This window comes from Cydia pomonella, chromosome 1 (assembly GCF_033807575.1).
Source record: "Cydia pomonella isolate Wapato2018A chromosome 1, ilCydPomo1, whole genome shotgun sequence".
In the NCBI taxonomy this organism is placed as follows: Eukaryota; Metazoa; Arthropoda; class Insecta; order Lepidoptera; family Tortricidae; genus Cydia; species Cydia pomonella.
In genome coordinates, this window is record NC_084703.1 from 23,213,315 (window position 1) to 23,231,369 (window position 18,055).

The 18,055-nt window shown below is 36.8% G+C and overlaps 1 protein-coding gene and 1 long non-coding RNA gene across 2 annotated transcripts; one reads left to right on the forward strand and one right to left on the reverse strand.

The window, feature by feature from the left end:
* Positions 1–39: 39 nt before the first annotated feature.
* LOC133517998 (uncharacterized) lies at positions 40–680 on the forward strand. Its single transcript, XR_009799430.1, has 2 exons — positions 40–424; positions 508–680. It is a non-coding gene; the product is annotated as an uncharacterized LOC133517998 (long non-coding RNA).
* Positions 681–6,608: 5,928 nt separating this feature from the next.
* LOC133518154 (uncharacterized) lies at positions 6,609–17,213 on the reverse strand. Its single transcript, XM_061851756.1, has 10 exons — positions 16,787–17,213; positions 16,135–16,318; positions 15,500–15,732; positions 15,061–15,187; positions 11,948–12,137; positions 11,258–11,387; positions 8,513–8,594; positions 7,552–7,682; positions 7,102–7,183; positions 6,609–6,745 (listed from the first exon to the last, which is right to left on the reverse strand). The coding sequence occupies exons 1-10, from the start codon at positions 16,829–16,831 to the stop codon at positions 6,669–6,671; spliced, it is 1,281 nt and encodes a 426-aa protein (XP_061707740.1). The 5' UTR covers positions 16,832–17,213; the 3' UTR covers positions 6,609–6,668.
* Positions 17,214–18,055: the final 842 nt, after the last annotated feature.

Below are 18,055 nucleotides of genomic sequence, written 5' to 3' on the forward strand. Positions count from 1 at the left end.
AAAGAGAAAGATCTCCGCAATTTGCGAATTTCGGTTTTTGTGGTAGGCCCACAAAGAGTAGAACACAAAGAGTAATGTAAATAAGGACCCTCTACACTCGTGCGCGAATCACGGCGCGAAAAAACAGATAGCATCTGGCTAACCTAATATTGTTGACAGATATTTCCTTGTTGTATCACCAATTGTCTATGATTAAAAAAAATGCTAAAAGTCTGTTATCAATTTATATCATTCATTTAAATTGTTCGCGGTTTATAAGGGGTTTATTTCAGTTCATTTTAAATAATATTAATAATGATTATACCGAGTGAGGTCCGCAAACTATTATTTAACCTCGTAAATAATTACGACAATGTGCGAAGTCGACGTGAAGCGTTGTATAACGAAATACTGCAATGTTTACAAGTCGTAAACAATTTAGTAGGTTTGTGCTCTATTAATATTTAACATTTGCCTATAACTTTGATTAAGTACGTGAATTTCTTAATACCTGAATCTCATGAACAGGACAAGTGTCTAAAGAAACGGATAAACTAGAAGTTCTGGAAAATATCAATAAAATCAAAACATTGGAACGTAACGAGTTACTGAAAACCAATATTTAGAAGAAATCTGTGGAGTGACTGGTCAGTAGTAATTTGATATAAAAATATAAAATATATAAAAATATCTTGGCGAAACATGTCTATACATATATGTCTTTGTACTTTACAAAGTGCACGTCAACGTATATTTAACTCATTTCCTTAGCCTAAGGAAATGAGTTAAATATCACGTAAGGACCTTAGGTACCTTACGTGAGCACAGAAAAACAAAAATATTTTCTAGTATAAAACTATAATTCCTACTGCACAAAGTGTGACCAGCCCAAGATTTTTTGAATTTCCCCCTAAAAATATCTGTAATATTTCAATAGCCAGGGGGCCTACCGTGAAAATCGAAGTTCGTCAATTACGGGTATTTGTCTCTGTCACTCTCATTACGTCTTAGTGAAAGTAAAAGGAACAGATCCCCGCAATTTGCGAATTTCGGTTTTCACGGTAGGCCCCCAGACTCTAAATCACCTATGTTGCCGTAGATAGTTAAACTCGACCAGCTGATGCTTTTCCGCCATCTTGCCGCAAACCAAACTACAAAATCGTTATGATTGCTGTGAAGCAGTGTTGGGCGAAACGTTGATACAATTGACTATAGCCATTACAAATTGAACCACCGGTCTGTAACCGTCCGTTACGGTTTACATTTCAATTTGTAATGGTTAATGGTCAATTGCAATAAACGTTTGGCCAACACTGCTGTCTCCAAGACTTGAATTCTTATATAAATAATTAAAAGACAAGAAATTTAATTAAATCAGACAAGAACCGAATGAAGCGTCACGTCACGTGAATCACGTTAATGCCACTCAAAAGTAAAGTTACATACTTATAACATAACATGTAGCCCGTGTAAGCTTAAACAGACCGGTCTCCACAAACAGCACCCGTTCACGAGTATGACGCGTATCTCAGCCATCCCGGGGCTGAAGGCTGAGTTACTGCCGTACTCACTAATTATCTTTTCTAATTCTTAGTGTCATAAAAATAAATTGATGGCAAAATAAAAGGCCTGACGGTTGGGTTCGGCGCTTTGAATGCTGAGGACTCGAAGTACGAGTATTGTGACGTCTTAACTCCATTGTATGACAAGGTGGTAAATAAAATACAAATTGTGATCGTGTGGTTGCCCAGCCATCTGCCCGCCATGACACCTCCCAACCGAGTGTCGACTTGCAGGTAGTTGGCAAACCTATTTATTGTGTAAACGTCACATCACTTCCTTTTTATAATGATTTATTTATTTTACTTTATGTGTTAGCCATGCAACAATAGTTCAGTCATCTCACATCTGTTTATCTTATAACTGCTAGGTTAATTTATATTCTAAGACATACTACTACCGGTTCGGAAAACAGCGTTAACCTCAGACCCGAGAAGAATCGGCGATAGAAACTCGGCGAGGTGTAGATGTTTGTATTCATTTTACAACAGTTCAACTATAAACATTTTCAACAATATCAAACCTTGGAATATTTACAACTATTCTTAATATCTCTCTCAGTTGCTTAACGGTTAGTTGGAAGATGTTATTTATTTATAAAGTGTATTACTATTATTATTATTTTACTTTTACAATGTCAGTCTCTCTCCTTGTCCTTTTTGCAGTTTTGAGTCTGCTTCTTTAATTCAAATTGATAATAACTCGGAGGATTATCTTTCGAAGTATTGCTACATATATTATTCTGATGCTTACACATTTCTAGGTATTTTTATTTTCATACAACCTACATACTACTACATTTGGACCCGGGTACGTCCTTAAACTACGTCCACAAGAGAGGTCTGGGCATTGTGAATGTCATCTCGCTCTGTGTGATAGGGCACAGCACAGCGGATGTCATTCCAGATCTAGAGCAGAGCCCGCTGGGGAAGTACCTCCACCTTACCGAAAATCGCAGCCAAATAACACTAGACCCTACTCATAGTGTTGTGTTCCTGCCGGTTAGTAAGGTTGCCGGAGCTCAACGAGGGGTGGGAGGGGGTTAGGGTCGGCAACGTGCATGTAACTCCTCTGGAGTTGCAGGCGTACATAGGCTACGGATACTGCTTACCATCAGGCTGGCCGTATGCTTGTTTGCCACCGACGTAGTATAAAAAAAAAAAACATACGTTTCACTAAAGTAATACATATTTACAATAAAATTGTAACATACAGGTCTCTTGCCAATAACATCTTGTATATATACATTATTTATAGGTAACAAAATGATTACCTCCGTTTTACTTGGCTTGTTTAACAATACAGAATGTCTATATAGGTATAGACAGGATGCAATTTATAATATTCATAAATGGTCCAATGTTAAGTAAGGCAGGAATGTCACACTGTTTGTTAAAGTAGATACCACAACAAGCTGTTTAGTTTTGCTTGTGTACAGGTATGTTATTTAAGCAAACAATGATCTATATAAATATTTTTTTATTACTCAGGTATAATGATGTACCTCCATATTAGATCGTTATTATTATAAATTGTATTAGATATATTATTTTACTATCGTACTTTTGTTATAATACTTGCTGAATACAATATTGTCATCAATTATATTCAAATATGGTATATCGACTGATTCGACTGTAATGTTGATCTAGCAGCTTAACGTTACTTATGCAATGAATATTATCATTTATGTTATGAAAACGACTTTAATACCTGCTTACTAATTGGAAGCAGTCATTGACCATGATTACAGTCAAATTAATATTATTATTTTTTATAAACATTTTGATTCCAGTAAGTTCAATTACTTACAGATATTTTAAAGAGCAAAGCTTGCACCCTTTGTATGTTCGTTTTCCTGTTTGGATGGCAGGAGTATATTGTTTAACTCTAATTATATTCAGTTTACAAAGAACTAATAGAATTCCATTACCATAACTACGGTTTCACTGAGAACACTGTTCGAAAATATACTTTATCATTTTTTCGTCGCGTTTACTCGTTTAATAAAACCCTAGACCATTTTGGGTTTTAGTTCGTTATCAGTACTTAGTAACTATACGATACTTAGCCAATGAATTAAGTAAATAGGTCACTCTTTGTTAATATATATGTACTCTTGGGTATATAGAGAGGCTCGATCTGCAACCTGAATTTACTAGTTCACGTCTGATCCGAATATTGTTCTTATTTTCTTATGGTTTTATACGTACACAGTATATATTTCTCAATAACGTGCCTTTTTATTACACCTAATTAAAACTCATCTCTATCTGAGTATATTTAAATGGGGCTTAACATACCATCATCCACACTGTCACAGGCAAATGTAGGTACGCATCATTAGAAGTACACCAAGTTCATCGTTTGTCAACTAGGAGTTTTTTTTTCTTTTTGGACTTTTATTTAGTCGGCCCGTCGACTTTTATCGATACTCTTTTAGTCCTAGTGCAGCTTTACTTTTTGAATTGGCCTTTGCAGACACATTTATCACAAGCCGGCGCCATTATCGCAATCCTGTTGACCTGTTCGTTATGTTTGCCCACAACTCTTTCAGTTTCCTTCTACCGTTTAATCAAATTCGTTGTCATAATCACTTATCTATCGCTGATTGTAACTCAATCCCCTAGGTTCAATATTTTCCTTTAGATCCGCGGAGGCGCCATTTTCAACGATTTGATCTATTTTTGAAACCAACGAATCATTTAATTTAAAATATACTTGAGTAGTTGGAGTAATTAATTTATTTTTATTAATAGGAACAGCTTTTAAAGGCTATGTATTACCTTGAGGACAAATATCTTATTAGATCGTTTCCTTTTCAAATCATTAGAAAAAGATTAGATTAGAAATTTTCCAAAGTTCAGTTCTTGTTGCATTAGTCGGGTCATGAATCGTTCATACGAAATTCTGTTTTGGCGAAAAGTATTCGTCTAGTTTGTCGACAGCAACAAAATGTCCATTTCACTAGCTTCTGAAACGTTCGCGCTCGTAAGAGTGCTCGCAGCTAGCAGCCACACTCCGAGAGATTGTTTCCATTTGTCCCACCTAAAGCTTAATGAGGTCGTATACTCGTTCGCTCTAAAACGGACAACTAAGATATCATTGTAATTGTTTTACATAGCGTGTAACAAACAGAACAGGTAGACACATATACATAGGTTGGACCACAAGACATAGGTACATTAAAGCTCAACGGGTCTATGTGACACTAACTCAGTTTCATTCTTTAACATTGATTATAGTCACATTTTTGAAGAATTTATCATTTGTACTACATGATGCATATCCCATGCAACACTCGCGGAGTTTTCACACCAATGGTATTTGTTTATTCGGGCTTAGGTTCCATTCACGGAGTTTTCTCTCCACTTGTATTTTTTATACGGAACTCATCTATTGCATAACCACGTATGCATTAATACCTTCATCTTTTTAGTCTATGAAACTTGACTTTACTAGATTCAATATTTACAGAACGTTTGTGTCAATATGTCTAGTTCTTATCATATACACTATAGTCAGCATCAGCAACCCTGCCCCGCCTACCGTATTTACCATAACCGCGGTGCTTCTCATTTTAAAAAGTCATTTAAATAAAGGACTTAATTATTTAAAGAAAACAAAATAACCCATTTCATGAGTTTTCAAATGTGATCATCGCATTCACTGCTGGTGCTGGCGCGGCAGAATTATTAAGCAGAACTATACCTTTCCAATGCCCACGGTCCTACCTGTAGCAGGTAGTTTTTATGTTCGATGAAATTTAAATATTTCACATCACCTACTCGGGAAAGCACCATACCGTTAAGTCGGTTTGGATTTCTGGCAATGTTTCCGCTATGAGAACTATGTCATCAGCATATAAAAGAGACCAGGGAGCAGGTTTTTGAAGGTCTTCACTGACATAGTTCATGACGATGTTAAAGAGCAGCGGGCTAAGAGTAGAGCCCTGATGGACCCCGACATTCAACTCAAATTCTGGGCCAGTACCAGCCGGACAGAGTTCTGGTCTTGATACTGTAGTACATGTCCTTGAGAATTTTGATGCAGTTTTCAGGAACTAGTTGTGCTCGTAACGCTTGCCATATTAGTTCCCTTGGGACACGATCGAACGCCTTCTCGAGATCTATAAAGACCAGATGGAGGTCCTTTTATAGCCCCTTGTATTTTTCAAGAAGGATTCGAACAGTATGGATAGCGTCTATCGTGCCTACTCCACTGGTGAAGCCGCATTGATTTGATGTGACTGTAGTTAGTTTTAATAATCGTTTAGCAGTTACGCTCTCCCAGATCTTCAACACGTGGTTAGCTTGATAGCACGATAATTTCCACATTCAGCTACATACTCTTACCTTTATAGAACGGAACTAGATTACTTTGTCTCCAGCCATCAGGCATTTTCCCGTGAGTAAGCACAAGATTGAAAAGATTAGTTAACCATAACAAACCTGCGTTACCAGTCATTTTTAGGAGGCCTGATGGTATTTCGTCAGGACCCGTTGCTTTATTTATTAGGACAGTAAATTGACCTACTGCTACGAATTTTAGGCTAATTCAGATTAAAACGCAGTACTAATATAGTTTTGCAGAATCAGATTAAAAATATGTATTATTTGTAACATTTATATATCTAAAATGTAGTTTTCATTTATTATATATGTCTGAATATACAAAACTGCGTTTCGAGCTATGGAGGCATTGGGCTTCAAAGAAAGGGAAGAGCATTTTATTTCGTGTTAACGAGGATTTCGTTTTATAGAGGTTCGAATAAGCGAGGTTCCACTGTACTTGTATAGTATTTCTTGAGGGGACTTTATTCAATTGACAGTTTAGGTAAAGGATCAACAAATTAATGAAATTATACAACAAATACATTTAGAACCGACTTATCATTGCTAATCGAATAATAAAAATGAACCTACTTAGAAAGTAAAACGCCCTAGGGACGAAACGTATCACTTTAAACCCGCTTCATAGATAAACAATGAGGCACTTTCGAGCATGAGTAATTTAAAAAAAAATCATATTCATGTAGGTGCAAATGAAGAGCAAATAAAACGATGAGAATCGACTAATTTGTATATTTTATCAAGTGTCGGTATTTGGAAACGTCTCCGATATTGATCTTATCCTTGGTCGAACTGTGGCTGACCTTGTGAATCACGTCGAAAGTAATTGTTCCCTGTGGCACTCATATCTCCGCCTATAAGAAACAAGTAAATTATTTTCATAAAATGGCAACCAGGCACTGAGAACACGAGACTTCACGAGAGTATAATACGGACTACATAGCATATAAATATTGCGGAACGTCTAGTGTGTACCCATTGTAAAGGCTTGTTTAGTTGTTCATACCTACTTCATGATCATGAGCCAGTACAAACTATAAAGATAAACGAAATAGTCACCGCAATATTAAGCGTTTGCGATGAGCGCGAAGTGCAAATTTTACTTGTCAAATTGTACGCCGCGAGCAGAAATAATATCTGGTATCGGTAAATAAGTAAGAGCACGCCAAGGTGTATTAGACAACACGGCGTATGTATAGTAAACTTTTACCTGGTCCTTCAGCTAAATGCGGGTTGGATATAATTTCTTCGCCGCCCGAAGATACCGGTGACCTGAAGTTTGCAGGTTGCACCTGGAGAGAAGAAGTAGTTACTTACTTATCTGTCTAATTAGCCATCAGCTGTCAAATCTGAAGCACAATTTTTAATAACTAATAGCCTATATCTATGCTTATTCAATTTTACTAAATATCGTGTCGTGATTCGTGACGTTTATGCTTAAATAACGTTTCCTTAAAAATTCAGCAATTTCCCTGATACGGTATTTCCCGATTCTTCGACTTCGGAGGGACTATCGCGAACACTGAAGTTCGCAAATTGCGGGCACCTTTCGCTGTCACTCTAATTACGCCTTAATTGGAGTAAAAGAGAAAGATGCCCGCCATTTGTGGACCTCAGTGTTCCTGGTCAGTCACTCGCCCTACACGAACGATCATGTTACCTGTCCATCGTTCTTCAACAAATCCATCGCTGCTGGATAATTCGGGAATCTGTTAAAGATTCCGTTCAAGTTGTAATGAAGATTCATATCTGGGCCAATGTTAGCTTTGAGAAGTTGCTCCCAAATTCCACCTGTAAATAAAAAATAATTTAATGGAAAATAGCAACGTTTTTAAGTAACCTACGCTCCAAACGAATATACACGAGATCAGCCTAAGCTACCCTTGTAGGGGGATGGAAGCGAGGCAGATTTGACCATCTTATTTGAAATTTTTTTTTTATACAGTTGCTTAAAAAGTGCTACTTTACGTGTAGCTGGGCTAAAACCGCGAAAATCGAAGTTCGTCAATTGCGGGCATTTTTATGTTGCTCTAATTACGACTTAGTGAGAGTAAAAGAGAAAGATCCCCGCAATTTGCGAATTTAGGTTTTCACGGTAGGCCCCCTGCTAATGCAGGCCAAAGTTGGTTTTAGCGAACTAGTGCTTTTTAGGGTTCCGTAGCCAAATGGCAAAAAACGGAACCCTTATAGATTCGTCATGTCCGTCTGTCTGTCCGATTATGTCACAGCCACTTTTTTTACTTTTTAAACTTTTATTAATTTATTTCTGACCGTAATCCATACTAAAGAGTTTGTATACCCATAACCATAAACTTTAAATATATATGAATGAAAACACAAAAAAGGTACAAACATTTGGTCTTTATAGAATTTATCAATAATTGCGGGATCGTCGCGTAATAAAAAATACACCCGCCATTCTGACAGCCAGAATGGCGGGTGTATTTTATTCTACTGTTTTTTGGTCATAACTTGAAGTACCGTGAGCAAAAATTAAGTTTAAAAAAGGTACTTAATAGCACAAAGTAGTTACAAAAATATAGCGTGCCTTTTTTATTTAGGTACACCCGCCATCATATATAGGCATGCGGCGGTTATAGGTGCTAGAATTTAAGAATTACCTTTATCCGCCGGCACTACTGGTCTATTGGACTGCCAAGGGTACTCAGCATGCGCTTGGAAGTAAATTGCGTACGTCGAAAGCTGAAATTTGCAATAAATATTAAGGACAACATAGCAGTAACAAACTTTGATATAACTGGGTTTATATCCCTCTGCCTTTTTATTCCATATAATTCTGACTACTACTTTAGTACGAGATACGGAACAAATGACTAATATGTCGTTAGGCTTAGGCCGGAAATTAGCCATAGCCAGTCTTTGTTCCAAAGTGTATGTAAGCACATACCTATAAGTATGTATTGTCTGCATATCTTAGGAATATTGTTGAGCGAATCAGCAATTCATTAAAAAGTGTATTTGTATCATGATTATTTAAATAAGGCTTTTTATTGGGTCTTCTCTAAAGTTTGAGATTGCGAGAGACACAGTAAAACTTTTTTTACTAGTAAGTAGTTCATACCGTTTAGACTATTATAATAATAACAACAGAAAGTTAAAATACACACCGAGTATAAAATAGTAAATTTCTGTGCAAGTTTGCAAAGAGTGTCATTATTTACGAGTCCGAGATGTCTTTCATGAGCCGTAGGCGTCAAATAATGACACTTGCACACGTACATTGAACGACATTTTTTAAAACACTTGCGAATCACAATAAAACAAATATTGGACTTACAGACTTTACAACGTAGCAAGGATAATTTCATTCAGCCAATAATAATAAAATGTTTTAGGTAAAATTCGTAATATATTTAAATATCGTATGATAATATTTTTAAATGTAATACCTAAACGTGTAATGGCGAATATATAATATACATTATATTATAATGTTAAAAATCTTTATATATATGTATAAAGTTTTTGGACATCCAAACTACGGTCCAGATTACGGTCAGAAATAAATTAAAAAAGCAATACTTCGCAAAAACCAACATTTCGAACGCTAAGCAGCAATTAATACAGTTGCTCAAAAAGTACTACTTTACGTAGATGTTCAGCGTTAAAAGTATTTACAGTACATATGGTGCTATTTTAAGAGGAAGTCTGAAAGTTGCACCCATACTAGAAAAAGTAAGAGCGAATCGCCTAGCGTGGTATGCCCATGTGATGCGGAGGGATGAAAGTCATGTGACGAGAAAGGTATTACGAATGAATGTGGAGGGATGGAACGGCAGAGGAAAACCCAGGAAACGGTGGATGGATTGTGTGAGAGATGACATGAAACGAACGCGAGTGAACGATGAGATGACGGGTGACAGAAAGATATGGAAGGAAAAGACATGCTGCGCCGACCCCAAATGAATGGGATAAGGGCAAGCGAATGATGATGGTGCTATTTTACCGCACTAGTGCGAAAATTAGCATATTACGTTACGGTGTCGAACATTTAAAGGGCCATATGTACTGTAAAACGTTGTACGATACATGTGCGAATAGGTAATTCGCAACTCGTGTCGATTTAAAATACTCCCTTCGGTCGTGTTTTAATTTATCGCTACTCGTTTCGAATTTCCTATTTTTCGCACTTGTATCGTAATGTACTATTCCATCACACTTGCTCGATCTTATTTCATGCAGGTGTGCTGAAGGACAAAAGCCTATTTTGTTCCCGCGCGAGGGAGTTATAGCTTTTTAGGGTTCCGTAGCCAAATGGCATAAAACGGAACCCTTATAGTTTCGCCATGTCCGTCTGTCTGTCTGTCTGTCTGTCTGTCCGAGGCTTTGCTCCGTGGTCGTTAGTGCTAGAAAGCTGAAATTTGGCATGGATATATAAATCAATAAAACCGACAAAGTCGTACAATAAAATCTAAAAATTTAATTTTTTTTAGGGTACCTCCCCTACACGTAAAGTGGGGGTGTTTTTTTTTTTCGCTTCAACCCTAAAGTGTGGGGTATCGTTGGAAAGATCTTTCAAATCTAATAGGGGTTTACAAGAAGCATTTTTTGATAAAGTGAATATATTCGGAGATAATCGCTCCAGAAGAAAAAAAAAATGTGTCCCCCCCCCTCTAACTTTTGAACCATAGGTCCAAAAAATATGAAAAAAATCGTGGAAGTAGAGCTTAAGAAAGACATTAAATGAAAACTATAGCGGATATGATCAGTTTAGCTGTTTTTGAGTTGTCGCAAAAAGTTTACCCTTCATAGTAAAAAGACTTACTTTAATTAGGTACTGATTATGCAAATTTGCCTATTTGTTTAACTCGGGTGAAAGGTACCATTTACTACACTTTAAGCTCCAGTTTAGCTTATTGTGACGGAAGAGTAACTACGGAACCCTACACTGAGCGTGGCCCGACATGCTCTTGGCCGGTTTTATTTCTTTAATTATGTTACTTTTTCATACAAACCAAGTACTTTAGCATAAATTAGTTTTACTTTTAAAATTACTGACGTTTATAATTTCATATTTTTGTTTATGTTTAAACTTATTTAATTTGATTACTTTAACAGCCGATTAAAATATTTTTACATAATTTTCAATCGTGGCTGAATGCCGAATAGGTCTGTGCCTTCGATGCCTAAGCTGTCCAGAAATTACAAAACGGCGGACGAATGTTTGATATGTCACCGTATTGAAGAATAATTTCGCTTAAAATTTAGTATTTTCTTCGCAAGTGTGATGAAAAGCATTGTATGGAACTCCGGGGGTAAGAATATTGCAAACTCGGCTCTTTAATTCCCGACAGCCTCCACTTAGCACCAGCACCCTCCCCGTTGCACAATGTACTATTTGTTACCTGTGTGTAATAGAGGGCCAGCCAGTACTTGCCACCGTGGGCGATGAACTCTGTATCGTTGGCTCGCAGGAGCGCTGGCGGCAGCTCCGAGTGGGCCAGTTCTGGAGATATGCGTAAATTGCACCCATACCTGTTCGTGCAGCATTATAATTTATCGACCAATGTTTCACTGGGCGCTTTCATACTTTATCGTGGTCGTCCACTGTAACGACACGACTGCATACGATCCACAGTTTGTTCTGGCTTTAAATATGTCATTATCGTGGAGGACCACGACAAAGTATAAAAGCGCCCTATGTCATTTATAAAGTCAGTAAGGCAAACAGTGCAGCGAATGCAGGAAGTAGGATGAATCGGCTCAATCAATTGGGAAATATGCAGGTATAAGGTTCTCTATTTTTATTAAAGGAAGCGGCTATTCATTTCGCTGTTTGTGCTTGCGAAGTGGGCTTGCATCACTTTCGTTTGTCATATAAAGGAAGTAGTACCTAACGCGAATGTTTGAAAAAATCCCGACAATAACTACGAAATTAATTGACAGCATTAGAATAGACCAAAATAACCATAAAAGTAGTAGGCAAAGTTATAATAGTACGATAATAAAGCGCGCGAAAACAGGTATGTACGCTGCACGCTTTGCAAATTTTGGATAAATGTCCAAAACCTTGATGAGAAAATAAAGGATGTTACCAGTCGGGGCAAGCCTTAAGGATATCATATGGCGCCCTGTAATATTCCGCTCTCCTCACGACGGGGTTCCTTATATTAAATCGCTCGTTAGGATCAGACATGTTGATTTTCTTTATTCTGATCTCCCGGCGCTCACAAATATAGTCGTAATGGAACTTGGGAACCACGTCACCTCGAGCACAGTAAGTTTCTGGAAAAAACATTTATTGATTTTCAATTATTAATTAACATATCGTTTCTCATGTAGCTCTTGCTTTGAAAGTGATACGTTTCAGCAGTTCTAGTGCGCTTTACTTCAAAAGTACCCACGTTTTTAAGTTTCCGAACCAAAAAGGTACAAAAGGAACCCTTATGGTGCGACTCTGTCCGTCCGTCTGTCTGTCTGTCACATCGCTAAATATCTCGAGAACCACTTAAGATATCGATTTGAAATTTGGAATAGTCATGAGAAACGCTAACCCATTGAAAGTTTTTTATTTAATAACTATGGGAATGCCCAATATAACGGGGGGCAAAATGTCAAAGTCTAGTGACTAGGTCAAGTGGGGTATCATTTGAAAGAGCTCAAATTGACAAAACAATTTATACAACTTTTTTTAAGTGGAAAAAAAAATTATGATGGAATACGTGAAAAAAAAATACCATTCCCTCCCCCCTTTATCTCCGAAGTTTAGCGAGGAAAAATTATGATTTTTTTTACATAATATTAACATTACTATAAATTTTACAGGAAAAATATAATCAGACCTCTATAACATCAGGTCATCAGGTCTTGATAACTTTTTTTAATTAACAAAAAAGCATTCCCAAATTTTGTTTGCATTTAACCAACTTTACGTATATTTATTACATTTGAAATGTTTGAAATCGGTTCACATGATAGAGAATTATCGTCGGAAAACCAACATACGTGCATTACAAGGCACAAAATAGACAATTTGCTGCTAGATGGCGCTGTACACAAATATAATTAGTACCTCTGATCAAAAGTCTTTTACCTTTTTAGTTACACGAGATAATTCAATATTTGTACGGAACCCTCGGTGTGCGAGTAAAACGATCTAGCGCTTGACCGGTTTTTATTTCATTTATACAAGCTTTTATTTAACTTGCCGTGTTAGTGTGGCTTGAATCTTGGAAGCTAAATTTGACCCACTTCCCAATTTTCGATTAAGCTCAAAATTTGCATACATATGTAAGTCGGGTGACAATGCAATAGGTATTATGGTACCATCGAGCTGATCTGATGATGGAGAAAGGAGGTGGCCGTAGGAACTATGTGATGAAAAAACGCAACCTAATTGTGTTTTGAGTTTTTACATTATCTCGATGAGTATTAGTTGCTTGAGGTAAGAAAAGTACAGTCAGCGATAAACTAGCTTGTACCATCAATGTAATTTTTACCAAAAACCTATTTTTATGATGAGCTTTTATTAATGTGGTTTTAAATACATTTACAGTACATATGGTGCTACTTTATAGCACTAGTGCGAAAATTAGCATATTACGTTACCGTGTCGAACATTTAAAGGGCCATATGTACTGTAAAACGTTGTACGATACATGTGCGAATAGGTCATTCGCAACTCGTGTCGATTTAAAACACTCCCTTCGGTCGTGTTTTAATTTATCGCCACTCGTTTCGGATTTCCTATTTTTCGCACTTGTATCGTAATGTACTATTACAGTACATATGGTGATTATGGTGCTACTTCTCCGCACTAGTGCGTAAATTAGCACATTATGTAACTATGTAGAAAATTTAAAGGGTCATATGTACCTACTGTAAAACGTTGTACGATACATCTGCGAATAGGTAATTCGCAACTCGTGTCGATTTATCGCCACTCGTTACGTATTTCCCTTTTTTCTTGTATCGTAAATAACTATTGTTGTACAATTTCCATTCTGATATTTCATTCCCCATTCATTAAATAACAATACGTTAACTGAAACTGTTAATAGAAAGTAACCTCAAGAAATACTATGAAAGTTTATACTTAGTCATATCTTTATTTTAATATATCTACATATACTTTACTTGTAATCGAAATGAAAAGTAGAATGTTTAATTAGGGTGATGTACTGTGAGTGCCTTTTATCCCTTGGTATGAGTCCGCAGCAAGCTCGGCCGAATTTCACCTTCCCATACAAACGGAGTTTCGTTCTCATGTTACAACTACGTGTTGGATTGTAATGATCAAACTCTGTACATACAATGCAATGAGGTATATCTATGCCTGTAATTAGTTTATATAGCTCAAGATTATAAAACAAACGAAATAGAGTAAAAACAAGTTTTTTATGAAAAACTTAAATTCACTGTATTTTTAAAACTATTGTATCTAAAGCTACATAAACGAATTACAGGCATAGATATACATTATCCTATTGTAAGTATGTTTCAGAGGAATCTAGCAAGTCGTTTTAAAAAAAAAGCGTAACTACGTTTGTATGGAGAACCGAGCTTTCTGCGGACTCTTAACAATCTACTATTACAGTTCACACAGTACCGCACTAGCGTATGTCGAAAATGTAAAGGGCCATATGTACTGTAATTATTATAGACAGAACGACAGGTTTCTAATCGATGAAGTTACTAGAGAAATAAGAGAAAAGCCTCAAGATCAGGATTGCTATTGACATTTTTTGAAAACGTATTGTAGTCTAAAAAACTGCTACGATTTTTCAAAAACTCTGCTGGATGAGCCTACTAACCGATTGTTGAGAAAATTTGTATTAGGTCCGATAATCATATGGATATTTATGGAAGGATGGAATTTGGATTCGCGGGGTCTACGTGGGTAACTTAGGAAGAATTCATAAAAACACGTTCATCTTAGGTTCCTATCTAAAATGAATGTAGAGCCATGATATATATATACCTAAAAGCCGATCGTGTGTGATCTTCTTTGATTTATGCTCAATTTGTCTCTCTTTTATTTCCTTCCTTCCTCCCTCTGCTTGCTCATTTGTTTTATACATAAATTACTTGTGCAAAACACACGACTATGTATTTTGTACATATATATTCGTATAAATATCCCAATATCCGCCTGCAAGGGCGCCAAGGCTGCCAACAGGGTCACCTGTTCAAGTAGGAACCAACTTACTTTTGTACGTGCCGTCCATGGACTTCACCGCTGCATATTTATCAATACAATATTTGTAGCCCGTAACCGTTGGGAAACGGAGATACGGAACTTTACATGAAAATCTTCCTTCTTGGTACATAGCACCCTGAAACAACAATTTTAAAATAAAATAAATACCGTCCGCATTTTACGTGGGTATATTTAACTTAGGGGATTCGAAGGGATTCCTGGATTCCCCATAGAAACCATTGCGCGGGGCAGTTTAAAGTTTTGATGGTAATAATATATATATAATAACTTCATAAATTCATAACTATGACATTATATAAAATAAATCTTGTGGTTCTTTCTCTCTTAGCTGTAAATTATGATCTTCGACGCCCCGATGCTTAGCTAACTACGCATATTATGACTTTAACATGTAACTAGGTACTTAGATATAGAATTGAAGTAAGACCTTGCATATGACGCTTCGCCTGCCCGGGGGCCGCGACACGCCGCCGAAGCAGTAGGTCCTAGTGCCGTTGATCATGATCTCCGTCACCCCGATGTGCGAGATCAGCGTGATACCGTTGATGCCGGCCAGCGCGAACCGCTGCATTCCCGCGCGCTTGCGCACTTCTACGTTGTTCTTCATACTCATGGTATTCACAATCGCTTGCCAACCATATACGAATTCGTGCATGGGACCTAAACACACAATGTAGACGTTCAAAACAAAAATGGGAATTCAACTGTGGCGTTTTCAGCCATAAGCTACATGACACTAGTCATCAGATACACCTATTTTTTTTATGTCTGACATAACAAAAAGCATTAGTAGATATCGGACATAATCGCGATCATGTATCTAGGGATCAATACCGGTATTAATTTTAAATAAATGCAAATCTGGTTTTAGAATATACATATTTTTATTTATCATTTTAATACAGCTTATCTGATAATACATTTTCATTAATTAAATACCATTTTAGAATATTAAAGGTCATTTGCAAAAGCAGGGTGAGATTATATGTAGTTATAACGGTAACGACCCCTGCATTTCCCTGAATTATGCTAAGAAGCCTCCAATGAAGACAGTTTAACAACCTATTCCGAAGCTGTCTCCGTCGAGGAAGTTGAACATTTCTCCGAAGGAGTCGGGCATGAGGCCGGCGATGACGGTGCTGATCTGCATGCCCTCGTCGGGAAGCATCGGCACAATCTCGTCCGGGGACACCGTGAAGGCGTGAGACTGCAGTCGACTGCTATTTTTTGCTTTTTGTCCATGGCCCTGTTATACCAAAACATAATACAGGCATCTAAAGTGAAGTCTTTCTGACACTGACATAAGGTTCAATCTTATGCTTAATTTCACATCGCCTGTGGGAAAGGTCAAGCAAAACCTGTAGCAAATATATAATTATTAATTAGGCAAGATCTTGAAACCGGAAAAAAAATATTTAAATATTAAGCTTAAGTTATTATAGGTGTGACATACCTATGATCCCGTCGCACAACTCTTTGTGTAAGTACTCATACCTACCTACCTAAAAGAATCTTAAAAAATAGTTAATATTTAATATCATACCCGCATAGACGGGGAATGAGCCCTATGAATGTGAATTAATTGTAATCTATATAATATTATATAATATGTACTTATATATGCATATAACTGTAATAAATGTAACTGTCTGGTAACTTCTAATCGCTAATGAATAGTTTATGTTACACATACAGTTTTATTTTCATCCCTCACCTGATTAATCACGACGGAAAATACTATATAAAGAATAAGCCACATTCTTTTAACGCCACCTTACTGCTTGTTGGGGCCCAGCTAGAACTGTAGGGCTGATTAGTCCAATAAAAAAATAATTGCTTCGATGGGGCCGTTAACGAGCAGCTTGTTAAAAGTAACGCAATGAATTAATTGATTGTTAGAAACCAAGTTGATATTGCGGGATCTTACATATTCAGAAGAAAAATTGGTTCGTTACTAATTCAAACACTTATATCACTTTTTATACACTAGTAACTTAGGTAGATTTATTTACTCAAATATCTATTAGCAATATGAAACATTAATCGAAATTATCATCGTAACCGTCAAACTATTATAAGGATTATACTTCATGATTGCCAAAATATTTTATTGCATTGCACAAAAATATACTTTGGCTAAACAACTGTGTATCTTCAAATTGGGTGCGGCGGTTCCTCACGCTGCTCCGGCGTGCGAGCAAGATATCGCTTTACACGTGCATCTCATTCACTCACTGGAGCGGCGTGCGTAACTTATCCAAAGTACGCTACACCATATTTATTTATTTTATTTATTTAAACTGTATTGCACAATATAACAAATAAAGTACAAATGGCGAACTTAATGCCTAAAAACATTCTCTACCAGTCAACCATCAGGCTAAACAGAAACAATAGTACGTGCAGGCATTAAACAAAAAAACAGAATAAGTAACTTAAAACAAGCAAAATAGCGATAAATAATATATACTAACGGTAATAAACTTACATAAGTATACTATAATTAAATATACATACATATATACTAATTTATGTACCCAGTGCAAAAAATACTATGACTAAGATGGACAATTAACCAGAGAGCTTGTCGAAAAAGTGCTTGCGTAACATGCGCTTAAACGAGAGCTTGGTTTGAGCCTGTCTGATGTTGCGTGGGAGATCATTCCAAAGCCGGATTGCCTGAACGGTGAAGGAGTTAGAGACAAACCCAGAACGATGACAAGGAACAGTAAGCTTGAGACTACGGGACTCGCGAAGGGTGCAACCTGTTCGGGCAGTTATAAAATAAAATTTGGATCTGAGATAGTCGGGTGTTGTCGGATCGAATAAAACAGAGTATAGTGTTCACAAAATTCGCAACGATCTACGTTCACGAACAGGGAGCCAGTTAAGCCGACGGCGATATGCAGATATGTGGTCATATTTACGGAGTCCGAAAATAAATCTGATGCTATTATTAAGAAGCCGATTAGTTTGTTCAGAG

Bases quoted from the DNA above. Each gene is read 5' to 3' on its own strand.
- LOC133518154 (XM_061851756.1), bottom strand. From the start codon at position 16,831: ATGTGGCTTATTCTTTATATAGTATTTTCCGTCGTGATTAATCAG. The intron at 15,733-16,134 runs GTTGTTAAACTG...TTGTGTGTTTAG, and splicing joins CGGAGACAGCTTCGGAATAG to GTCCCATGCACGAATTCGTA. The intron at 6,746-7,101 runs GTAAAAGTTTAC...TGTTTCTTATAG, and splicing joins GCATTTAGCTGAAGGACCAG to GCGGAGATATGAGTGCCACA.